The sequence below is a fragment of the Bacillus rossius genome, chromosome 16 (assembly GCF_032445375.1).
Source record: "Bacillus rossius redtenbacheri isolate Brsri chromosome 16, Brsri_v3, whole genome shotgun sequence".
NCBI classification, from domain to species: Eukaryota; Metazoa; Arthropoda; class Insecta; order Phasmatodea; family Bacillidae; genus Bacillus; species Bacillus rossius.
Genome location: NC_086343.1, coordinates 25185395 through 25212661, shown reverse-complemented (window position 1 = coordinate 25212661; position 27267 = coordinate 25185395). Strand labels below are relative to the sequence as shown.

Below are 27267 nucleotides of genomic sequence, written 5' to 3'. Positions count from 1 at the left end.
GCCATCCAATATATCCACGAAAACATCGTTACTTAAAAATTGTTGTACTTTATGTTTGACTAAAATATATATTTCGTTATTTTCCAAAACATATATCTAAATCAGATAAACATTAAGAAATATACGTATGTATTAAAAACTTAACGATTGTAATTTAATATCTTGGTGAAATTTTAATTAATTACATCTATACATGATCATCCCAAGGGTTTCTTACGATTATATATTTTCCCAAACTATGCAGTAATACTGACAGAAATGCATTACCCACGATAAAGTTTTACATTACTTTAAGACTTCAACCCATTTTCAGTTCTATAAGTGTTAATTCTTGAGAAGAAACTTATGAATGATTTATAATTGATTATTACAATTTATATAAAAACTTATGTGAAATTCAGCCTATACAAAAATCTGAATGTAAGTTCATAAGTTCGATTATTAGGGTAATGCATCTCACCAGTTTTATAAACATATCAAATAATGTTTTAATACATCTGTAGTTATTTTTGATACACGAACTGTCTTTAAAATAAATAAAGAACATTGCATATATCTGATTGTGATATTTATTGCGATACAGGAATGTGTCAGTTCAGCACAATCATACAAAAATTAAGGAAATGCTGTGTTAAATATTACAATTAAATAAAAAACAAAACTTTAATAAAAATATAAAATTTTTCTAATATTAAATCTTCCTGGAGATAAATTGTTACAAATTAATGGTTGTATGCTACGAACTTAAACAAGCATAGGCTATAAACAAAAAAATTATTTTAACAAAATGAAATTCATCCCAATAATATGCACCATGTAAACAACAGCAAATACAGGTTTTGCAATATAGTTTACAAGACAAGGATAGTTCAATCGAATTACCAGAAATATTTTTAATGAAATGAACTATGTAGGGTATTAATGCACAGAATTCAAAGACTCTAAAACTTTTATTTAATTGAGTATATTTATGGTATAAAATCTTTAAAAAATCTTAATTTTTTATCTGTAAAAATTAATTTTCAAATTAATCGGAAGTTATAAATTCACGAAAGCATCACTGTTAAAAAGGAACAAACACAACAAAATAATTGCCTTAACTGTATGTACAGCAATGGACTTTTTTTAAATGTATATGTTTCTCAGGTGAAATATCTTTATTTTTCGTCATCACGTTAGGTATAAAACACATTCACAATGCACGAGATACACGAAGCGTGTGTGAGGGTGTGTGGACCCGCTGGCCTGGCTGGCAGGCAGCCCGGCGGTGGTGGACGTCTGGCGGGTTGCGTGGGGTCCCAGGCGTCGCGACCGGCGCAGCAACCACCGGGATCAGCGGCCGACCGACAGTCGAATGCGGTCTTCCCTTTTTTTCTTTCCTTCAAGCGGTTGGGGTGAAAAAAATACCAGGATCCTCGGGAGTCAGCGGCGAGCAGACCTAGTCCTCTCCTCCGGTCATGACCTCCATGAACTCTGCGGAGAAAACAAGGAGATCGAAGGTGAGGCATGCTACAAGAGACTCGTGGATATTTGAAACAGTTTTTTTTAAGGCTTTCGTGAGTTTCTGATGCGTTACACCTTAGCTTATTTGGTACGAGTAATTCTGTGGGTTCTACGTAAGTCCAGTAACGGAAATGTTTAACAAACACTCTGTGCTGACACCTGGGGCGGATGGTGCGAATCAATGTTAAAAAATGCAAATATAAACTTTAAGGTATTAACAGTTTAGTGAATTTTAACCAGTTTTCCAGTATTCTAATGAAATTCCTTGTCAAAAATTAAGTTAGAGTTCTTATTCTCTTTCATCGGAGCCGTTTCATTATAGAGTTTAAATTTCGCTCGGCAAATCGAATGATTATCATACTAGTTTTGCTAAAAAAAAAATCATATACATTTATGATTGCTGGTAGCTTGTTTTGCAAGCAGGCGGCAATATTTAAGTAATTAATATTCGAAAGATTCCTGCAGATTATGATACGTAAATGAAGTGCTGGAGTGTAGCCATTGCTTTGATTTTGTCATCACCGAAATCTAGAACTCAAACAGTAGAAAACAATAAGTAAAAAGGACCAACAAAGAATTGTTATCCGTAAAACAAAATTAGGTAAAAATGTAGACTTTTTGGGGGATTCAAATGGGTAAGAAAACAACATATATGGGGTGAAATTATAAAATGAATGATGAATATAATGCATAAATCATACAATACTCAACGCAAAGAAGACAACATATACAATTAAAAGACGTAATGTGCATACAAATTTGTACTCAGAATCTGAAAGACTCATTGAAGACAGCACAGACAAGCAAAGAAGTTTTTCTTTCAACGAAAAAGAGCGACGTTTTGGAAACTGGATTATGTTGCCATCGATAGGCACATAAATTCTTTCAAGACTAATGAAGAGGAATATTTTAGTGGCATACATTGTTTCTCGCCATTTTTCACGTCCGGGATTATTTGCATATTCTACCTTCTGTTCGCTTTTCTGAACACCATTTAATGTCCGGCCTTTATGTATGTACTTTGGTTCGTTATGTACTTATTGTATGTACTTAGGTTTTTGTGAATAAAAAAAATTTCGTTAGTACAACATTTGTCTAAGACTTATAGACTCCCTTAGCTAGAATATCTCAAAGATCAGTTACTTAACTTTCGCTGTGATGCATTCAAAACGAGAAACCACCAAAATAAACGGTAAGTAGTATAACTAACAAGTAGATTATTACCTGATGATGTTAATGAAACATTAAAACTGACTTCACCAACACACCATTGTAGAGAACATCATGCACCAATAAAATATTCCCACTCTATATTTTGCTGAATAAAGGAATTGAGAATTTTTTAGTGAGATCCGCTTTTTCCTACAATAAGTTTCTCCTTGACATCAACAAAAATTCGACAAAGTACAAGGATAAAAATTTTCCCTTTCGTTGTGAGGCTTACTTTAGAAAAACTAATAAATTTCTTTTAAATAAAGTAAACTTATTTACGTGGACGATTTTAAATTAAGAAAATTTGGGAAAATAGCAGTCAGTTTTTTAGGAATTTCTCACGCTATCAAAATATACAAATTATTAAATAGTTTTACAGCTAATAAATTATGATTTGTCTGCTGAAAACATGATAAAATTTGAAAAAGAAGATTTACATTTCATATAATGACAGAGTTTCTGTCAAACAACGGCAGCCAAGAAATAAAACATTAACTTAAAAATTCAGCCAATAGCCACCATTCTGCCAGAAACTCTTGCATTAGCATGAAACCTTTCTATTATAGTTTTGGTTCTGTAAATAGGTTATGCATTTATGTGTTGATTCTTGATTCAAGTTAAATTTCAATTCTTAGTCGGGCCACAATAAGCTCAGTTATATTATATTATAATCGATAGCAAAATAGTGAATTATTTAATTTTAATAACGATGGCAAATGTGAAAATATTTCAAATCCATTGTACAAAAAAAAAACAATGAAAAATATTCCTTTTATGATTTTTTGGAAGGCCATATAAAAAATAATTTTGAACTTATCTTTATTCTGCCTTAATAACGAAATAGGCATACTGCTTTTCTGATTCTTTGTTTCTTGGTCAATCATTGACCCCAAGAAAGTTTAAAATCATTATTTAATTCAATACACACTGCATACTACTGAGGCCACTTGTGGTGGCCTCAGTCGTCTTGGTTATTACTATTACCATTGAATATATATAACTTATAGAAGTTGCGAGGGGATAGGATTTATTATTCCAATTTTCGGATCCAAAACTGTGGTAGTTGTTAGCTCCGCCGCTAGACAGCTCTTCTTTCCACAAGAGGGTGCTCGTAGTTACCAGCTTCCACGCCAGAGCGCTGTAGCGTCGCTTTTTTCAAGGTCATGCGCGTAATTCTCTGTCTCACTCTATCGAGAGGCGGTGCCTTTTGTTGAAATCCGAGCGCTTAGATACGGGCGGGCGCAACTGAATTGGAGGAGTACGACCACCGGAAAAAAAAAAGTGCGGTTAAAAGATGCCAACATCAAAATTTAAGTTTTAATTATAAGAAAACTACAGAAATTTCTTAAACGTAATAACGTAAAAAAAAATACTGACATTCGTAGTTCAGAATTTATAAAATGTTGTGTTAACGGAGTGGCGCATTGAGTAAAATGGCAAAACATAATTTGGAATAATTCTTGACAACGTTGAATGATTTTGGTAGCTATGAAACAACTATGGCTGCGATGACTGTTCAAACGCGTGCACGTAATGTTATTAGTAACTGAAACTAATGGTATGATGTCATACTTTGTGGCTATGCAGTTTATAATTTTTTTTAACATAAGATGAAGCATTTTTACATAATGTTTTGGTTGTTTCGTAATTCAAAATAAATAATCTTAAACGTTATATGGTGAATATTCCCAGTAACGAATGACCACTAAAAAAATCAATTTTGCCAACATAGATCTGAAAAGTTAACGATTTACTATGTTAAGTTGCTTATAAATAACGCACATTTCCTGATCTCTAAAGAAAATAAGAGTTTTTGTTATAGCATTGAGTTGCCACTCTTTATATTCCTTGCTTTGAGGTTAGATACACAAGTTATGCTCGTAAAAACGATGCGCAAGTATTTTGAATACAAATGTATTTTCTTTTAATAACCGAAAGGTAAATATTATTTCCATGAAATATAATACAATTATTTAAACACAGACAACATAAAAGAGCTATTTTTTGTTTATTATTTCATCTGGCGTGAAAAATATTATATTTTAAAAACAGTTTGTGGATTTTTATTATAAAATAAATATTTATTTATGACATCAATTTAAGTTGTTGAAAAAATTCACTTTGGTATGAATTCAACCAAATTCATGTTATTCAGGGCAGAAAATTAGAAACTACCAAAAAAGATTATCTACATTGCTGTTTTGTGTAAATCTGTAAACGGACTTAGTAAGTGATATATTTATAATTCCTCATTTTAGCAACCTATTTTAACACAAAAGAAAAAGGATTTTATACTAAAAAGTATTATGTTAAACCATTAATTAGCAGGAAACATGTATGAATAATCTATTTAAATTTGCATTTGAACAGTGAATATTATTTTGCAATAATAAATATATTTTATCATCGTATATCACGGATGAAAAGTTAATATTTCCATCTAATCAGAAGAATTATGACACACTTAATTAAATTGCTTAACAAGTTTTTACTCACATGAAAATCATTAAAAATTGGTTGGGAAGTTATATAAATATACAAAAACAAATCATTATACATACAATTTTATTATCTTAGTGGATTTAAATTAATGGTGTCCCAGTGACTACTGCGAAGAAAAAAATCTTGCGAAAGGTTTCCTCGTAATTGAAATTCGTCAAAAAAAATCTCTTATTTTTGGTGACATTTCTGACAAGTGGTACGATGAAATTTGAGACTGGCAAATGAATGTTGTGAAGCAATAAACAAAATATCACATTCGTGAACTACAAATGTATAGTTGTTTTTATTTTATAGTAAAAGTATATCTAATAACCCGTGGCTTTGCTCACGTAATTTCCGGGTATTGCTGATATTCTACCATTTTAAGAAAAGTATGTATTAAATTCCAAAGATTTTTGAAGAATTATACACAAAGAACTGTCAAGTATAGAACATATTTAATAAATAAAAATATTTTTACGACTTATTTTTAATTGGTTTAGCGTAAGCCTATTTTAACTTTTATTTAAAATTAAGTACCTACCTTATTTTCTATCTCCCGGTTTAGTGACTTTGAGAATATATTTTTCCTTGATGAAATCTTAACTCTTTTCCATCTGACGAAGAAGCCAATTAAAATATAAACTAAGACTCGCGCACTTATTGTATGTTAAGACTGCCATCGTTTTAAATTACTGTAATTTTTTTAGTTATAGTCATGCTTAGGATAATAACATAATATGCCTTATTACGCATACATTTCAGTATTCATGAAACCAATACATTTTTATTTGAAATGTAGAGCAGTTACCAAATTTCTTATCTCGCATGTTGATTTTTTGGAATGGCTAGTATTACTTAAACTAAATTTTTGAATTTTCACTGATGTACTCTTTTCCATTTTCTATGTGATTGAGAAAATATTGCAATATACGTAAACCAATTAAACCAAAATCATCCTGAATTTTTATTACCGAAAAAAGTTAAATACAAAAAATTTTAATATGCATATTTTATTATTGAATTTATATATATCTTGCCAATACTTATTTATTGAGTTCCGTTTTTTTTTTTTTTTTTTTTTTAATAATATCTACCCCTTTTACTACTTAATAGATAACGTTGAATAAGAGAAGGTTGTTTAAGGTATGCTGATTTTCCTTGCCAATATCTAAAAGTAAATTTGTACAAACGCGAAATATAGTTAAAATAAGTATTTTACTTTTAAAATAAAACCATATTTTGAACGGGACACTGACTATTGGCCCAATACAAAGTTTTAATAGCTAATTTTCACTTCACTCGGGTACAGAATCCCATCATTCTGTGATTTCCGTGGCTAGCTTCTTTTGGGATTTCATCATTCTCAAACGACGGTAAAGGAAGCTCCTCTTCAAGGTCGCCTAAAGATTCTGATAAGACCTGCCGGGTAATTTGAATCGTTGGTCTTGGATTTTCGAAAGGTTGGGTGTGTGTGGGGGGGGGGGGGGGAGTGTGAAGGATGATGTCACGACTGGGCTGGTTAACCAAGTTCTGCCAAATACCACCAGGGGCGTATACGGCCGATACCCAGCGATGAAAGCGATCGCAGCGGTGGAGCTTGGAACTACAACAATTCTTCTGAGAAACCGGACAGAAAATTTAACCTGGGCTCGCGACTTCTATACATTATATATATTCAATGCTATTACCTTTATTTTGCGTAAAGTTTATTTTAAGATGAGTTAATTTTTTTTGCATCCCAGCGATGAGTAACGGGTGTTACGTTACGTGAATAAGATTGAATATGACGGTAACGCCACGACACCTTTAGCGAAGCAACATAAGTGGTGGTATACGAGAACGCGATATTTGGGGGCCTAGTGCACGGGCCACCGATACAGCGCGATGCAAGAGGCGCTAAAAAGTGAGTGGGGTTTACACCCGACCTCGGCAGTGACCAACTACAGAGGTATGCTTCTGTAACAAGTAAGTGCGAGAACTGGATTTTGTACTTTTTTTCCCAGCTGGTATGACTTATGGAAGACGTGTTTGAAAGACCGAGTGCAGCGACGGGAATTGCTGGTTGAATTTATCTAGACTGAAGGACGTCACTAATTCGTTCCCCCCCCTCCCCGTAATAGACTTTGTGGGACTTTGGAATATAATTAAGTTTACTGTAAGAGTGTCTGAATTCAAATATCGCTACATGCGTTGAATTCAATTATAGCAATTTAAATGATATCTTGAATTAACCTTTTAGATCCCTTTACCCTTTTACAGTACTTAATTTTGAGCATCTTATTTTTGGTAATTCATTATTATAACTATCACAATAGGTTATGCAGGGCTGTCGGTAAATTTAGCATGCTAATGATTTATTTTGCGCACTGGCCAAATGTTACACCAGTCCATGCGCGTCTGTTGAATTTAATTTTACTACACTTTCAATATCAGCATGGCAGTGGTGACGCGTATACAAGACTGGCGTGGCGAGTGCGGACGTGTGAAACTACCCCGGTATAAGGGGGGTTGGCCACACTACATTGTAGGAGGATGTCTAATAGCCTAAGTACAAGCAGAGAATTGACTTATATTAGTGAGAAGAGTTACGTTATGAACCTTCCGTTTTTTATCATAATATTTTAGGTTGACATTGTTCGTTTACGCCAGCAACTCAAAGTTTTCAGTTATGGTCGTTCCACTATGATGCGTACAAGTAAACCATGGACACGGAACACGAAATAGAAATATATTTACGTTCTTCTGTCCATTTGTTGAATCCACACTGCACGGAAACGTAACAAACATGAGAAGGTTCGGAAACGTTGTGGCCAACACATTCATAAAAACGCTATCTACTTGATTTAAAATTAAAATTTATTTGCAAACATAGAAATACAGTGCAAAATGTGCAGACACTGGACACTGGGAGCAGGCACTGGACACTGGGAGCAGGCACCGGACACTGGGAGCAGGCACCGGACACTGGGAGCAGGCACCGGACACTGGGAGCAGGCACCGGACACTGGGAGCAGGCACTGGACACTGGGAGCGGTCAACGGACACGGGGAGCGGGCACTGGACACTGGGAGCGGGCACCGGACACGGGGAGCGGGCACCGGACACGGGGAGCAGGCACCGGACACTGGGAGCGGGCACCGGACACGGGGAGCGGGCACTGGACACTGGGAGCGGGCACCGGACACGAGGAGCGGGCACCGGACACGGGGAGCGGGCACTGGACACTGGGAGCGGGCACCGGACACTGGGAGCGGGCACCGGACACGGGGAGCGGGCACCGGACACTGGGAGCAGGCACCGGACACTGGGAGCGGGTACCGGACACGGGGAGCGGGTACCAGACACGGGGAGCGGGCACTAAACACAGAGAGCGGTCACCGGACACGGGGAGAAGGCACTGGACACTGGGAGCGGGCACCGGACACTAGGAGCAGGCACTGGACACTGGGAGCGGGCACTGGACACTGGGAGCGGGTACCGGACACGGGGAGCGGGCACTGGACACTGGGAGCGGGCACCGGACACTAGGAGCAGGCACCGGACACGGGGAGCGGGCACTGGACACTGGGAGCGGGTACCGGACACGGGGAGCGGGCACTGGACACTGGGAGCGGGCACCAGACACTGGGAGTGGGCACCGGACACTGGGAGCAGGCACTGGATACTGGGAGCGGTCACCGGACACGCGGAGCGGGTACCGGACACGGGGAGCGGGCACCGGACACGGGGTGCGGTCACCGGACACAATGAGCGAACACCGGACACGGGGAGCGGGCACCGGACACTGGGAGCGGGCACCGGACACTAGGAGCAGGCACTGGACACTGGGAGCGGGCACTGGACACTGGGAGCGGGTACCGGACACGGGGAGCGGGCACTGGACACTGGGAGCGGGCACCGGACACTAGGAGCAGGCACCGGACACGGGGAGCGGGCACTGGACACTGGGAGCGGGTACCGGACACGGGGAGCGGGCACTGGACACTGGGAGCGGGCACCAGACACTGGGAGTGGGCACCGGACACTGGGAGCAGGCACTGGATACTGGGAGCGGTCACCGGACACGCGGAGCGGGTACCGGACACGGGGAGCGGGCACCGGACACGGGGTGCGGTCACCGGACACAATGAGCGAACACCGGACACGGGGAGCGGGCACCGGACACGGGGAGCGGGCACCGGACACGGGGAGCGGGTACCGGACACGGGGAGCGGGTACCGGACACGGGGAGCGGGTACCGGACACGGGGAGCGGGTACCGGACACGGGGAGCGGGCACTAAACACGGAGAGCGGTCACCGGACACGAGGAGAAGGCACTGGACACTGGGAGCAGGCACCGGACACTGGGAGCAGGCACTGGACACTAGGAGCGGGCACCGGACACTGGGAGCAAGCACTGGACACTGGGAGCGGTCACCGGACACTGGGAGCGGGTACCGGACACGGGGAGCGGGTACCGGACACGGGGAGCGGGTACCGGACACGGGGAGCGGGTACCGGACACGGGGAGCGGGTACCGGACACAGGGAGCGGGCACTAAACACAGAGAGCGGTCACCGGACACGGGGAGAAGGCACTGGACACTGGGAGCGGGCACCGGACACTGGGAGCAGGCACTGGACACTGGGAGCGGTCACCGGACACTGGGAGCGGGTACCGGACACGGGGAGCGGGTACCGGACACGGAAAGCGGGCACTAAACACAGAGAGCGGGCACTAAACACAGAGAGCGGTCACTGGACACGGGGAGCGGGTACCGGACACGGGGAGCGGGCACTAAACACAGAGAGCGGTCACTGGACACGGGGAGAAGGCACTGGACACTGGGAGCGGTCACCGGACATGGGGAGAAGGCACTGGACACTGGGAGCGGGCACCGGACACTGGGAGCAGGCACTGGACACTGGGAGCGGGCACCGGACACTGGGAGCAAGCACTGGACACTGGGAGCGGTCACCGGACACTGGGAGCGGGTACCGGAAACGGGGAGCGGGTACCGGACACGGGGAGCGGGCACTAAACACGGAGAGCGGTCACCGGACACGGGGAGCAGGCACCGGACACTGGGAGCAAGCACTGGACACTGGGAGTGGTCACCGGACACGGGGAGCGGGCACCGGACACGGGGAGCGGGCACCGGACACGGGGAGCGGGCAATGGACACTGGGAGCAGGCACTGGACACTGGCAGCGGGTACCGGACACGGGGAGCGGGCACCGGACATGGGGAGCGGGCACCGGACACGGGGAGCGGTCACCGGACACGGGGAGCGGTCACCGGACACGGGGAGCAGGCACTGGACACTGGCAGCGGGTACCGGACACGGGGAGCGGGTACCGGACATGGGGAGCAGGCACCGGACACGGGGAGCGGTCACCGGACACGGGGAGCGGTCACCGGACACGGGGAGCGGGTACCGGACACGGGGAGCGGGTACCGGACACGGAGAGCGGGTACCGGACACGGGGAGCGGGCACCGGACACGGGGAGCGGGCACCGGACACGGGGAGCGGGCACCGGACACGGGGAGCGGGCACCGGACACGGGGAGCGGTCACCGGACACGGGAAGCAGGCACTGGACACTGGCAGCGGGTACCGGACACGGGGAGCGGGCACCGGACACGGGGAGCGGGCACCGGACACGGGGAGCGGTCACCGGACACGGGGAGCGGTCACCGGACACGGGGAGCGGTCACCGGACACGGGGAGCGGTCACCGGACACGGGGAGCGGTCACCGGACACGGGGAGCGGGCACCGGACACGGGGAGCGGGCACCGGAAACTGGGAGCGGGCACCGGACACGGGGAGCGGGCACCGGACACGGGGAGTGGGCACCGGACACGGGGAGCGGTCACCGGACACGGGGAGCGGGCACCGGACACGGGGAGCGGGCACCGGACACGGGGAGCGGTCACCGGACACGGGGAGCAGGCACTGGACACTGGCATCGGGTACCGGACACGGGGAGCGGGCACCGGACACGGGGAGCGGGCACCGGACACGGGGAGCGGGTACCGGACACGGGGAGCGGGTACCGGACACGGGGAGCGGGCACCGGACACGGGGAGCGGGCACCGGACACGGGGAGCGGGCACCGGACACGGGGAGCGGGCACCGGACACGGGGAGCGGGCACCGGACACGGGGAGCGGTCACCGGACACGGGGAGCGGGCACCGGACACTGGGAGCGGTCACCGGACACGGGGAGCGGTCACCGGACACGGGGAGCGGTCACCGGACACGGGGAGCGGGTACCGGACACGGGGAGCGGGTACCGGACACGGGGAGCGGGTACCGGACACGGGGAGCGGGCACCGGACACGGGGAGCGGGCACCGGACACGGGGAGCGGTCACCGGACACGGGGAGCGGTCACCGGACACGGGGAGCGGTCACCGGACACGGGGAGCGGTCACCGGACACGGGGAGCGGGCACCGGACACGGGGAGCGGGCACCGGACACGGGGAGCGGGCACCGGACACGGGGAGCGGGCACCGGACACTGGGAGCGGGCACTGGACACTGGCAGCAGGCACTGGACACTGGCAGCGGGTACCGGACACGGGGAGCGGGCACCGGACACGGGGAGCGGTCACCGGACACGGGGAGCAGGCACTGGACACTGGCAGCGGGTACCGGACACGGGGAGCGGGCACCGGACACGGGGAGCGGGCACCGGACACGGGGAGCGGGTACCGGACACGGGGAGCGGGTACCGGACACGGAGAGCGGGCACCGGACACGGGGAGCGGGTACCGGACACGGGGAGCGGGCACCGGACACGGGGAGCGGGCACCGGACACGGGGAGCGGGCACCGGACACAGGGAGCGGGCACCGGACACTGGGAGCGGTCACCGGACACTGGGAGCGGGTACCGGACACTGGGAGCGGGTACCGGACACGGGGAGCGGGCACCGGACACGGGGAGCGGGCACCGGACACTGGGAGCGGTCACCGGACACTTGAGCGGGTACCGGACACGGGGAGCGGGCACCGGACACGGGGAGCGGGCACCGGACACGGGGAGCGGGCACCGGACACGGGGAGCGGGCACCGGACACTGGGAGCGGGCACCGGACACTGGGAGCGGGCACCGGACACGGGGAGCGGGCACCGGACACTGGGAGCGGGCACCGGACACTGGGAGCAAGCACTGGACACTGGGAGCGGTCACCGGACACTGGGAGCGGGTACCGGACACGGGGAGCGGGTACTGGACACGGGGATCAGGCACTCACCGTCGAAGTCAACCGTGCCCGACCCGTCGGAGTCGATCTCCTCGATCATCATGTCCAGCTCCTCGTTGGACACCTTGTCGTCCAGCTCCTTGAGGATCTCCCGCAGGACAGCGGTCGTGATGTAGCCGTTACCTGTGAGCCAAGAGGGGTCCGAATACACTCCCGCACTGCCGGACACTACACAGTCGGTTTACGGACTTTTCAAACGAAGAACTACCTTGAGAAGAATAGTAAAGTCCTGCGCTTCGTAACTTCGATAAATCTAATCACCATAGTAACCACTATCCTTTTTTTACTTCCCAATTCTGTGTTTCGGTATGAACAAAGTAAACGCTCACGTGAAAGAATAAAAGTGTGTTTTTGAAGTAATAATGTATTTAGCCGCGTAAGGCGATTTTTGGTGGTGTCAAAACTTGAGGGTTCGCGTCACCGCCATGCTATGAAAGTGTTAGCGCCAGACTGGCGACCCGCAGCGGCCTGTGTACATGTATACGCATATATACACTAACATTGTTTGTACTCGACTGTTATCATGTGCGTGTTGGACTCCATTTGGATGGGTAAATATCTTGCGAGTTCGCGACACTGACATGCTGTAATAGCAGTTAATTGAAGGTAAATTGAAGTGTGTTAATTCGAATTGTGACTCGGAATTCAAGATATTTTTTTTTCACAATGAACTGGTCATCCAGAATTACCCTGATAAAATGATTACCTTTAAATTTACGAATAATGTTTGTTACAAACTATACAGGGATTTTCGTAAACGTAAACTTCAATTGAACATGAATCCACAAGAATAATCTTGGTTTATAGACTAAAAATTAAAAAAAAACTTGATAAATCTCGAGCAAAAAAAATTCTGTATTCGCTCGCTTTGTTTATTACGAAACACGAAACTCGTAATTCGGGAACCAGCGTATTTTTACGGAATCATTCACCTACAATTACAAATAACTCTTTGTTCATTCGTAGATCTCCGTTAAAGTGTTCTTTATATCACTTTAATTTCTAACAATGCATTAAGGACTGTTTTTTGACATTTAGATCTTAGCTCTCGGTAAACGGCGTTCGGTAGGAGCAGTTTCGTGAATGGAACGGAAATGAGTAACAACGGTGTTATAATCTTTGGCTGTTGGTGCGAACCAAAGTTAACAAAGCCAAAGGGAATTTGACAGTAATATTATTTAATGAATTTTAACATAAATGACAAGTGTTTTAAAAAAAATTTCCTTGTCGAAAATCACGTTAAAAAATGAAGTATTTTTTTCTTTTGTTGGAGCCGTTCCATTAAATAGTTAAAAATTGCAGGTTTGCTAATGGGATGATTCGATAGTCAACTTAGATGCTCCGGCAACAAATACTAGCGGCGGGTGCGGAAACTACGTTTGATTCACGTCCGGAAAAGTAGTTAAATGAACAATATGCTTATACTTAACATGCTCGGCACTATTTTAAAAGAACTTCAACGTTAAACTTTGAGTCATAAGCCCCAAGTTTCGTGTTACATAAGTGTATTCACAACATTAGAACACGCGGTTTTAGTCGTTATTGAGGTTAGATGTTACGTATCTCTGGCGATTACTGAAAGACTGAAAGACCCGCTCATATATATATATATATATATATATATATATATATATATATATATACTGGGAGTGAATTTTTCCGTTGGAGATTCAGTGAAATTTCTGTGTTTGTAGGCAAGGTGTCAGGGTGTCCTGCCGCCTTACCTTCCTTGTCGTAGAGTCTGAAGGCCTCCTTCAACTCCTGCTGCATGGCCTCTTGGTCCTCCTCTATGAGGAACCTCGCCGCCAAGGTCACGAACTCCTCGAACTCCAGCTCGCCCGAACCTGCAGCCACGTGATCAATTACAACGTCAGCTTCCCTCCGAGCGATTCTCGCATTGGGGGAGAATCGAGCGATTCTCGCATTGGGGGAGAATCGAGCGATTCTCGCATTGGAGGAGAATCTAGAGATTCTCGCATTGGGGGAGAATCGAGCGATTCTCGCATTGGGGGAGAATCGAGCGATTCTATCATTGGGGGAGAATCGAGCGATTCTATCATTGGGGGAGAATCGAGCGATTCTCGCATTGGGGGAGAATCTAGCGATTCTTCTCGCATTGGGGGAGAAATCGAATTAAAAATCCATCATTTTGGACATACGCCATTTCAACATTGTTAAAAAAAAATCACTTTGAGGAGGACAAGGCCCCACCATATTTGAAATTTAAAATATACGGCCACAGCTTGTAATACAGCTTCCGTACTTTTTTTTCTTGCTTGACGTGACATTGGACTTAGCTTTGGCTAGTTATTGGAGTCAACACTTGTACTACTAGCTCGCTGTAGGAAAGGTTTTGACGGAGATTAAAAACTGACGAAAACTAGCTTCTACTGCGCAGCATAGGTTCCCCCCTCCCTTCTTTGCGACAGAGAGGGGAGTGACGGAAATTCTTTGACGCCAAGAAGGGAGGGGGGAAGCTAAGCTGCGCAGTAGAAGCTAGTTTTCGTCAGTTTTTAATCTCCGTCAAAACCTTTCCTACAGCGAGCCAGTAGTAAACTGGTGTGTTTGTCTTTAGAGTTGCAGTCGCCCACGTGAAATGACTTATTTCCTCGCAGCGTTAAAATACTAGATCCTGTTAGTAAATATGTGTTTGAAATAAGGGTATAGAAGTTCTGGGGTATATTATTTATGACTTGAGATACCCAAAACTGGGTTTAATAGTTCTAAATTAAACTTATAGCAATAATATGGAATGGCGGGTCTTATCCCCTTTAAATTTACCAAGAACGCTTAGTACATATTATCCAGGGCTCTTCATAAAATTATCGCTTTATCTGGTAAATTATGGGTACAAAGTTTTCTTTCTTTAAACATGAACTATGTATACCTGAACCAGCAACTTGAATTCGTGTCACGGAAATACTGTCCGCATTCCCATTTCGTAGTGTCCCACCAAGGATTTAACTCAGATCGCTGAGTTTAAGAGTCCAGACTTCCATAATGCTAACCAGTGCTGTCTTTGCGTCGTTGAACATGCACATATGGAATCTTAAGAACCTGGCAGTCCACATTTTAAATGTTCTTGTCGTTATTACTTTCGGATATTTCAAACTATAGTATTGTTTTTGCTTGGTTTCAATGAATTTCTACAGGATTAAATTTCAATACACTTCGAGCATAATCTCCGTGATTGTAGGTTTTATAAGTAGTAACTGCCAGTTGTAGTAAATATTTGAGTGGTAAAAAAGTTGTAAGGCTGCTTTGGATATGATTAATCAGCTCTTTTGATTCCACAAAGTGATAAATAGGAATTTCAAAAGGTGGTGCTATAAACAAACCTACTGCAGGTGTCGTAAACCACCAATTTTCACAGTTACTTCCTGATTATCCGTGTTTTTTTTATTTCAATGCTAGCACACTATACGAAAATTGTTTTCCTTACAAATTATATTGGTTTTTGTTTATTGGGCACAGTTAAAAGGTTTTAGCCATTTTGTGTTGGAAATAATTTATTGCCATCGGTCAAAATAAAAGACCTGGCTTCCACCCATCAATTTTACACACTTCATTATTTTCTTTATTCGCGGGCTCAATATTCCTTCGCTCCTTTCTTGAATTGATTTATTCCATACCCTACAGAAAGGTTTAATTATAAGTTGTACATGCAAACGGAATTTGATATATGTTTGATTATTATATCCATTGACATTATTTAAATTGAAATAATTTTTCAAGCTACCATTTTTCAATAACAGATAGGATTACGACACAGTCGATTCAGGTGAAGATCAAGACTGCTTTGAAAAGTAGAATATTTTTTTAACATGCAGGGATACGTATAATTTTCTCTTTAACTTCTTAGACTTTAAAAACTCACCTCTTACAATTTTTTTAAAACAAAAAATGAGTATTCCTTATATCTCAACACTTCTTTAGCAAGGTCATAAAAACCATTCAAAAAAACGAAAAACGTTATTGAATTTTCTTTGCCACAACAAATAGAATAGTTTTTTAAATATAGCTTAAAAATAAATACTGCAAAGTAACGTTACTGCAAACAAAATGTCATGTGATATAGTAGGTACGTATTGGTTGTAAAAGCACATTTATTTTTATTTAAATGAAGTAGGTATAACGACTTTGTAACATAAAATTGTTTTTGTAAATAAATCTAGTGTTAAGTGCCAAATAATTTTAACCACAAAGAAAAATAAAAACGAAAAATAAGCCGATTGTAACGAAAAACATTTTTGTATTTTACACATCCACTGTAAAAATTTCATCTCTTTAGTTAAAACCTATTTAAATTTTTATGGATTTGAATTAACGCTATCCGTTTCTATCACGAGTCAAACAAACTCACAAAATATTAAAGGCAATACCTAATGACGTAGTAGTATATTTATGAACTATATTATAGGGATTGTAGAGTCACTCTGATAATAAATCGGCTAGTAAAACAAACCACATTAGCAGAAATGTTTATGCTAAAAGTTAGTTAAATAACTTAAAAATAACTTGCTGAGAAGTGACATGTAAATGGCGAAATGGAATGAAAGTCATTAAACAAAGTGGTTTTGAACCAAAATAGTCAGCATGAACCTTATATTAAAACTAATGTTTTGCTATCCAGTTGGAAAAAGAGGCGTAAGGTCGTTCTCGTTTTGACTTCGATTGTTAACAAGATAAAGATTTTCGCACACCAAATTCTAAGTCTCGTTTCGCACAATGCGTTTTCTTCCGTTGCGGTTAAAACTCAAGCAAACTTTTATCCGGTTGAATATTCTTTCCACAGCAAGACTTTCAAGGATGCAATAAATAATTTATCAAATATATGACTTATGAACAATCGATCTGGAACAAATAAAATCGCAAAAGCTTCAGGTTCAACGGCATAGCGTCACACTGGCTAAATGTATTACCTCCGTGACCTTCATTATTGAGAGATCCACCTTGCCAGAGGTGATTGGTGCGACGTTCGCTCGTAATTCTAAAACGGCATCGCCTCTAAACGCAAGGTTTTAACTGATGCGAAGTCTTCGCGTTGTGCATAGGACAACTACTGTGAGATTTGAGTGGTGACCACAACATTATATAACGGAGAAATTAACATTGTATAGGCAATGTAAGCTCCTTTATTGCTTTCAAGCATCTGTTCCGGGTGATTCATGCCTAAAGTTCATTCTGAAAACATGCGTTTCAGCCACTTTCACTCTTCTAAAACTACAGTTAAAAAACTAAATGCTTTGACCGACTATTCATTAAAGTATGCAGAGATAAATTTTATCATACAAAAGATAGAAATATTAAAAAAAAAATACTTCCTGAAAGAATAACTTATTTTTAACGAACAATGGTGTTTTACAGTTACACATAATAATTCAAATTATACCCGGGATCTTTTGCACAATGTTTTAAAAAATATTGTAACACATTATAAATAATGTTGGTGTATTTGTTATAAAATTGTGTTATGAAAACAAAATAATATTATTCCCCTACCGTGCTGCTATCTACGGTGACGGACACAAACCGAATGAAACGCAATATATATCTGCTACCGCGGGAACCAGGCACGGCGAGTGCAGTAATAATAGGTTATGTTACAATTGACTTAAGAATTATGGTGATTCATATAATTTATGAGAATTTTTAAAAAGCTCTTCAATAACAGGCACTTCTCTGGTTTCTTGAGCAGTTTGTAAATAGCGTGTTTTTTTTGTCTCCATGAATCTTTAAACACCGTAAACTGTTAGAAATCGTATTTTTACTGAATTATCAATGATGAATCCACCTCAAATGAACAAAGAGGAGTTTTATTCCTGATTTATTATAACTATATCTTTGTAAAAAAAAAAACACACACTGTATTTCAACTTTCGAGTGTTTTTTTTTGAAGGGTGAAGAAACACGTGTGAAGAAATATTAGTGTTCTTTGCAGGAGTATTAGACAATTGCTGAATGTTTTGATTCGTGTTCAAAGTGAGTGAAATTAGAAACTATAGGTTACAAAAAAAAGGGGGGGTTGTCTGTAAAGTCGGTTTACGGACGATAATTTTACGTGATAACGTCATAAGAAAACATTGATGAAACATTGCATACTTTTTAATTTTCAAATATTATTAACAGTTTTTTTGCAATTTAATTTAAATAATTTGTTTTAATATAATCACGAACTATTAGTTAAAAAGCCCGCCTTAACCTGTTTGATATTATAAGAGATTTTCTCGCACGGTGGTTGGCTGGTTCTTGCACGCTCGGCTCATGCGGAACGTGACAATTTTTCGTGCGTACAGCCGGCGTTCGTTGATTTATAAGACGTTATCACGTCAAAATATTACGAAGATTCCAGGATAATTTGTACTTAAAAGTTCTTCGTAAATTTGAGGTAAAAAAAATTATAATTGTCTGTAAAGTCGGTTTACGGACGATAGTTCAACGTGACAACGTCATAACAAAACATTGATGAAATGATTGCATACTTTTATGAATGAAATTGAATCATTTTTATTGAATTATCACTATTTTGTATGGATACAAAGAAGGAGTGAAATGAATCTACATTTTAATTGATAAATTTACTTTTATTTGCACTCATTAATTCTAATATGTTTATTACCTTAACGAACAGATTATTTTAACTATAACTTTTATACATGTTTGCTATTTTAACTTCTTCCAAACTGTGTTATTCTGTTAAGGATAGGACGATGATAGGAAAAGTAGGAAACGAATGGGAGTGTTTCAAGTTTAATGTGCCTCGAAAAAGTAAAATCGACGGTTGTTCCAATCGAGTGGAAGAGAGATAGATGCGGCGCAAGCGTACAATGAGCGTAACGGGACACAGCGTAACGGGACAATGTGCTTAACGGGACACTTTCGTGCGAGCAGCCGGCGTTCATCGATTTATTAGACGTTGTCACGTAAAAAAAAAAAAAAGGTGTCTGACGGAGTGTGTGCACGTGTTTGTGTGTGTGGCTCACCGTCGGCGTCGACCTCGGCGATGACGTCCTTGAGCATCTTGTCGTCCACGTGGTGACCCACCATCTCCAGGATGGTGCGCACCATGTCCACCGAGATGCAGCCCTTCTTCTCGCGGTCGAACGCCTCGAACGCCTTCCGCAGCACTGCTCGCCGGCGACAGAAAGACAGAGTTCACCACGTTACTGGTCCGCGATGCGGTAGCACACGAGTAGGGTCATGGCAGATTTCGCGAAAAAAGATTTCGAGACTAACTATAGATGAATGTTAAGGCACTGCAACACCGTCTGTGTTTCGTGATTGGTAGAGACCTGCCAAATTCGTGGTTTCGATGGCCTTCAGGATAGACTGCACATACCCCTGTTCACTCGAGAGAAAAAACGCAATTCCATTGGCTGCCGTTTTGTAAGTCGTCTCAGCTGGTTTGTCTGTGATTCGATACTTCTTTGGTTGAGGGTGTATAACTGTTTGAGATTCGTCCAGATGAACAGTGAGCCAATAGCAAAATTATCTAAGAGGTATATGTGTTTGAATTCTAGCCTATCTAGTGATTGGGCAAGTTACTCCCAGGTACATATCGATTGTTTACGAACACCAATCACAGTGATTCCTTGCGGGAATGAACGCGTCCTGAGTGGCTCGGTCAAACAAGGCAACGACTTCTCTCGCAGACGGCCGCCAATCACAAGGAAGAAACCACAGGTGCAAGTATACCTTGTTTCAGTCCAGTAAGTGTTCAGATCTTTTCGCGAAATCAGCATGCCCCTACACATGAGCTCTGATCTCAGGGGAAAAGCCTTGATAGGTTTTGCAGCTACAGCATGCTTATTTCATGAACCTAAAATTTATTACTATCAACTGCACATGAAATTTTATTTATCAAATAAATGTCACCAAAAATTTTCAACCACCAAAGCAATATAATTTTAATGAGCGAAAAATGACAAAAATTTAAAAATTGTGTAGTTTCTTGCATTCCGGTACATACCAATACTACAAGCCACAATTTACCTGTTAGCGAAATTCAACCACTAAAGCGGTTGAAAAGAAGTAGATTTGTGTTGCAGATAGTAATTTGTATCTCCGAATATAATGAAACATTATAATAGATATTGGGCACTAATAATAAACCTACGAAAACTACTAATTACAACTTTACCAATTTAATAAATTCCACCCTTAAGGGGTACAAAAAAGGAGGTATAGTGGCTTAAGATTAAATATATCTCACGAATATAATCACGCATAAGAATAGATTTTGGTTGCCAATAATACACTTACGAAAACTACCAACTACAATTTATCATTTTACGAAATTCAACCCCTAAGGGAGGAACAATTGTTTATATGGTTTTAAGATAAATAATTATTTATCCGAATACAATCAAGCATAAACGATGATATTAAGTTCTATTTAATATTAAAACTTCCAACCACAAAATTTTCTATTAGACGAAATTAACCCTTAAATTCTGAAAGAGGGGTCAATACTGTTTTGAAATTATAAATTATACTTCAGAAGCTAATCAAGATTTAAAATGATTTGGGTTACTAAAAATAACTATACAAAAACCGATTATCACAATTTTATTATTTTGCGAAATTCTACTCTTATGGTGTAAAAATGGGTTAAATATATTTTTAATAAAATATTTATAATAAATAATATCGAGAAAAATAATGGATATTTGCTCCAAATAATAAACATACGTAAAATATCAAACACAATTTTATAATTTTGCGAAATGCCACACCTAAGGTATGTAAAGAGGTAAAGAGTTAAAACGAATAAAGGAACACTTCCGAATAAATTAAAACTAGAAATGAGATTCTAAAAAGAAGCAACTCACATGTACAGTTCGAAATGGTTTCTTTTTATTAATACAAAATCACTACTAATGGGGTAAAACATAGGTTTTTATTTATTTTGAGAAATCATATCTCAAAACTAATTAAATACGACGACAATTAAGACAAATAAAGCTAATAAACCACACATTATAATTTTACTTTTTTGCCATATTCCACACCTAATAGGTATTGAAAAAAAATTAATAGTAGTTGAAAGTAGAGCTACAGGCTAAAATTAATCATGGACAAGCACATTTAGTTACGAGATTTTTTCATTTGCCATAATTCTAAATTTAAGGGTGGTAAAAGGGGGGGGGGGGGGGTGAGTTTAGTTTTATTGTGAAAAAGCATATCTCTATAGCATGTAAAGCTAGATGTAAGAAAACTAGCATGAATAACTTAAGTAATTAATGATTTAGGGGGAATTTACCATTTTTTTTGCAATTCTACCCCAAAGGCAGTGAAACGGTGGTGCATTTGTTTTAATAGTCATAATTATACATCCAAGCCAATAAAGCTTGAGGTAAGAAAAGCAAGAATAATGTAGATTATATAATTTAATAACCAGTTTTTTACATTTACTTTTTTTTAATTCAACCGCTTAAGGGATTAAAAGGCGGCGAAATATTGTATTATTTAACTAATGCTAACAAAAAACATATACAAATTAACGGTATTTTAAATTCTAACATTAACCAACCCTTTACCCGATTTTACAGTGTTTGAAATAAGATCTACCTGAACCAAACAATCATTCAAACAATTTAAGAGTATTTTTTAATGTAGCTAACCAAACCTAACGACGATTCAAATGATTTTTTCACATTTGTAGCTAAATTTATACAACTCAACATTCTATTCATATGGTTAAAACCTTGAAATACCTCCGAAAATTTGCATCAAATATCATGAAAGGCACTTTTAGAACTTCAAATAATCTTTTCTTTAGAAAAATCAAACGCCAATTTTTGTTATTGCTATCAATAATACTTTACAGAAACTTATATTTTAATTAACAGCAAATTATGGTTTACAGTTTAAAAATATACATAGGGATACGTTTATCATTTTTTCAAGTTAGTTTTATGTTAATTTAATATTATAATTAAACATATAAATAAATTAAGCAGAATACAACGTATTTGGTGACTAAATGAAACGTAAAACTCAATACTAATAAACATTGAACAGTGAACTTGCATATGTATCCTCATTCGTAACAAGGATATAGTTTATAAACCTAATTAAAAATAAAACATTTATTTAAAAAAAATTGCTTAACTTTTTAAGCCCACGCCTACACACAACAAAAAATAATTTTCTCAAAATCAGTTGCTATAAAAAAACTTACTTTTACTTACTTACTTAATCACTACCTTGCTTTGTGACTTACCATTGTTAAAAATTTGTCGTTTTGCGCGAATACACTCAATTCTGTCAAGTTATAGTTTTAAAAAGAAGTGTAATCTATTATTTTGTTCAACTTTGTTCTTATATTCTTATTTGGACACACAGTTAAGCACTGAATTACTTCATATTAAAACTACCATTAAACTCATGCTAAATTAGAGCCAATATCGTCTGCAGTGCTTCCAAAGTAACGAATGTGCGCAGAACGAGAAAACATATGTCCACGGATCGGACAGACCCGGTATACACATGCCATGTGAACATAAGATGTTAAATTATTAAGATGAGATTGCTCAAAGTTCGTTTGAAAAAAATTAGGCTAAAATAGTTTAGGTAAGGTTAGATAAGCTTTGGTAAGGTTAAATATTATATATTTAGAAAAATTATGGAAATCATTTAGGAGGTTGTACAATCTGTATGGTATTTTGTAAAAGTATCAAAACAGGATTCTAAAAAAAAAATAGTTGAATAATTTTTAAATAAAGAGCATACACTTAAAATTATAAAAAAGATAGTATTTGTAAAATTAGTTTTTTTTTATCGAGTTAACATGAAGTAAGTGAAGGATTTTCTAATAACTACGACATAAACTACAATAAGATATTTGCAGAAGAAAATTGCCAGCAGAAAGTAGACAAGAAGTGGAGGAGGGATATAATGTAAACTAACAGATGTACATAAAGTTGTTTTGGAGATCATTGGACGAGGAACTCCTACTATTAGAGTGGACTGCCCATTCACCTTAAATATAAGGCAACTACATAAAACAATTTATCATATGTGGCTGTCTTTCCAAGATGTGGATGAAATTAATTTACATCCATTCCAACGTCTATTTGTTCTCCAGTTACATCTATTATCTTTAAACATCCTATGTGTTAACTATATAGAAAACCAAACATCTGCAAACTGATACTTACGGGCAATTTGTTCCATCGGTAGGTCATCCTGAAAAACAAATAAAAAAAACACCGTTTGAATGCTTACATTAAAAAAAAAAGATTTAAAGGGTCTTCAAATAACATCTTTACATGTATTAAATTTTATACGCTTCCTTCTGAAACCATTTAAAGTCATTGACTTTATAGCACAATATTTGTAACATTTATTTGAAAGTTCTTTCGGAATATATATACTAGTATACATGTATACATGTATATACATAAATTAAGTATTTTTCATTAAAACATATAAAAAATGCATAACGCAATAAATAAAATCACACATAAAAATAAAACAATTTAATAATGACTCAATGACTAGATTATTTTCTTGTGAAAAAAAGAATATATTTAAATAAGAATAAATTTTTATTTACAAAAGATATTAATTGCAATTATTTTGCGCTATTTGGAGGATAAATGATTACATAAGCAGAGAGAGAGAGCGAGAGACAGGCGGAGATTGGTGAAAGTAAAAAAAAAATTAAGATTAAAAATAATATTTTAACAAATATTATGAAAATGGACAGAAAAGTTGTCTTATTTAAATATTTTTTGACACTTCATGGGACTAAAAAAATTGTTTCAATGCAATTTAAATTATGTACCTACATGAATATTTGATCATGAAATCAAAATATAGTGGCATACTATCATTCATTTATGAATGGGACTGTGAGGACCTACTAGAAGATTTTAAAATAAAAGAGTAAAAAGAAAGAAATGTCGGTGTTGTAATGGAGCATGCGCAATTAAATTCAAGCAAGGAACTTCCAGAAAAGTTTTAATTTAAAAAACGCTATTCGAGCAATCACAGTAGAAGAGAAAGTTATGTTACCTTTTGCACTTAAAGTACACTTATTTCACTTACGTTCATTCACACAACACAAAGTCATATTCTTAATATATTGGTACTTGGTAGGTTATTTATATTTTCACATAACTCTGACAGTTCATATAGCTCATTCAAAGTATCAATTAAGCTCATTTAATTGTAATAATTCAAAATGATACCGATTCAAATATTTTCAATTTTTAATTGACTATTTTCTTATTATAATATTTAGAGAAAATGTATCTAACAATGTTTTTAACAAAGTGAGATAAAAAAAAACACACACAGTTTAAGATAGTAGTAGTTCTCAAAATAAACTTATATCTGAAGTGAAGGAAAACCACCTGGAATTTCCATTTAGGCTAACAGGTTTGGATTTTCTATTACTATTAGTTAGTTAATCGTTCATAATATATGGACATCCATTTTCTAATAAACACATGGGTTTTAATTAAACAATAACTTTTTTGATTACTGAAAACAGAGTATTAAATTATATTTTATGTGTACAAGAACATGTGCATAAAAAGCATGAAATAAGAAAACCGACGTCTTGTGATATATATTTATTGTTATTATAGAAAATCTATAAACTAATAAAATTTTGGTAAAACATTATTTTAAAAAGGAAAATTTGTATAGTCCAGTAATCTAATTTTAAATTAAGTAAACCGTTTTCCAGCGACCACGTCAAAAGTTGTCATTTTGGTTTCACAACCACACGCCCAGATACCACGTTACCGAAATTATGGGAATACTGATAATAGACTACGTGGTATTAAAACGAGTAATATCAGTTTTCTTAGGTAGAACGTGTGATAACTTATTTGTGTGGATATTAATGTTTAATATATATATTCCAGGGTAGTTTTACTTTCATAAAGTTTCATTTGGCCCACCAGTACGTTTAGTACGTCTCCTAATGTTAACGAAAGTGAATAGATACGGGTTTATGTTGTTAACAAGTGTTACACGAGTGTTTGCTATCTGGACGACTTCGACACGTGAGTAAAGCAGGAAAACAGAGTACGTTCTAGTACAGTTTTTGGGTAAGACTACGGATGTGAAAACTTCTATACCCGGAGCCAGACTCCAGGGAACATGTACGATAACTTCTAAGGAAATTGGTATCGTGTGTGGCTGGCTCTGCTACCGTGGCCGAAAACTTTTCTCCGCTATACCCGAGTGGTGTCTGGCGTGCCATGGGCTTCTTGTGCCACGCCTAGTAAGAAGTGTGCTTGTATTAGACAGGCGGGGAGATAAGTGTGACGCTCGCTGGGGTTTCTGGCGCAGTATCGCTTCTAAGCGCATGACTGTGGACTGGCGCGCATTCTTCTCGTAGTTGTGATTTGAGTGCTGACGATAACATTATAATCCAGAGAAATAAAGTTAAAAGGTGTAATTAAAGTCTCTTTAAGTGCTTTCATGCTTAAATTTTATTCCGAAAACACGTGTTTTATTCATTTTTCTCCCTCCTAAAAATACAGCTTAGAAGCCAAACACGGAAACAGTGCGTTATCAAGTGCTTTTCGTAAACGGACGTCACTTGGATACGTTGACCAGGTTTCTCCTGAAACACTGAGCGCAGGAGACGTCACTGTGGACCAGAAGTGGACGGAAAGGAACTCACCATGGCGATACGTGCGGTGGCGGCGGACTCCGGTTCAACTGTGGGGGAAAAAAATGGACGCCCACGGAGTGAGCTACCTCGACGAACAACTATCTTTATACCCGGGCGTCGAGCCGGGGTCCCTCCCTTTTTATTTCCTCCCGCGCGGCAGAGTCGAGGTGCCGCGATCGAAGCGACACCCCCCACGAAAGGGGCTATATTTACACCCCCTCCCCCTCGTAGTGGGTGGAAGGTGGTGGGAGCCTGGCCCCCCTTTTTTCCCACCCCTTCCTTCCCCCCTCCTCCTCCTCCCTCACCGTGCGCGAATCCCGCGAGAGACCGCTACAAACAACTGGGAGCGAGACTAAAAGAGAAGGACCCCCCCCCCCCCCAGCTACCACCCCCGCTCCACTTGTGCGTCGGAGGAGAAGCAAGAATGCGATTCTGGTGCCCCAGTTCATCGGTGCAAGAAAGGCCTAAGGTGGCCCTCTCATACGCTAACATTAATTTTTTTTTCTTTCTCTCGTCGGTGGTGGTAGAGCGGTGAAAGTATTTTCTGGATACATATATTTTTTTCCGGTAGCCAATCACGAGAGGTCATTTTACCTGTTGGCTCACGTTAACAGCCAATTAAAGGAGGGATCTCCTACCAGGTAATTTGGAAAAAGGGTTGTTCCTACCGTTGGCCAATTATATATGACCTCTAATCATTGGCCCATTTAAGTGAGACATTGTGAATATGCTTTCGATTCTCTCGCTTTATGCTCAGTTTTCCCAGTTCCATAAGCTTTGCTTTTATTTTACTTGGTTCGAAGCCATTTACTCCGATGTTTTTTGGCTATTTTAAATTTTTAAAGTCTTGTCCTGTTCCTGTAATTTTCCATGATACGCATGGTTTAAAATTGGTTCAAATCTACACTTTTACTGGTAATGAATGAATGTTTAGCTATGGCCAATTTTTTTTCTCTCGTTTTTTTATCCCTGGCGTGCTCTTATCATTGTAGTCACCATACTTTCTGTCTGTGTTACGCAAACCAGGCATGGCATTTTGAGTATTATAGCATGTTGTTCGGGTGCAACTGTACACTCTACTGAAGGAGACAAGCTTCAAGACGTTTTTATTGATGGTCTTCGCGTTTCTTAAAAACGTTTGCTAGCTGGTTGGTTACTGCTTGTACACTGTTGAAAATT

General features: G+C 40.4%; 1 protein-coding gene across 1 annotated transcript; it reads right to left on the bottom strand.

Moving 5' to 3' along the window:
• Positions 1-551: 551 nt before the first annotated feature.
• On the bottom strand, positions 552-26285 carry LOC134540422 (troponin C, isoallergen Bla g 6.0101-like). The gene is made up of 6 exons (XM_063383161.1): positions 26098-26285; positions 23612-23639; positions 19433-19576; positions 14174-14293; positions 12441-12572; positions 552-1473 (listed from the first exon to the last, which is right to left on the bottom strand). Exons 1-6 carry the CDS (start codon positions 26098-26100, stop codon positions 1439-1441), a joined length of 462 nt encoding a protein of 153 aa, XP_063239231.1. The 5' UTR covers positions 26101-26285; the 3' UTR covers positions 552-1438.
• Between the last annotated feature and the right edge of the window lie 982 nt (positions 26286-27267).

What these genes read in the sequence shown, in the direction of transcription:
- LOC134540422 (XM_063383161.1), bottom strand. An exon ending in ACCGATGGAACAAATTGCCC is followed by an intron (nt 19,577 to 23,611) that starts GTAAGTATCAGT and finishes GCCGGCGAGCAG; the next exon opens with TGCTGCGGAAGGCGTTCGAG. An exon ending in GGGCACGGTTGACTTCGACG is followed by an intron (nt 1,474 to 12,440) that starts GTGAGTGCCTGA and finishes TTTTCTCCGCAG; the next exon opens with AGTTCATGGAGGTCATGACC.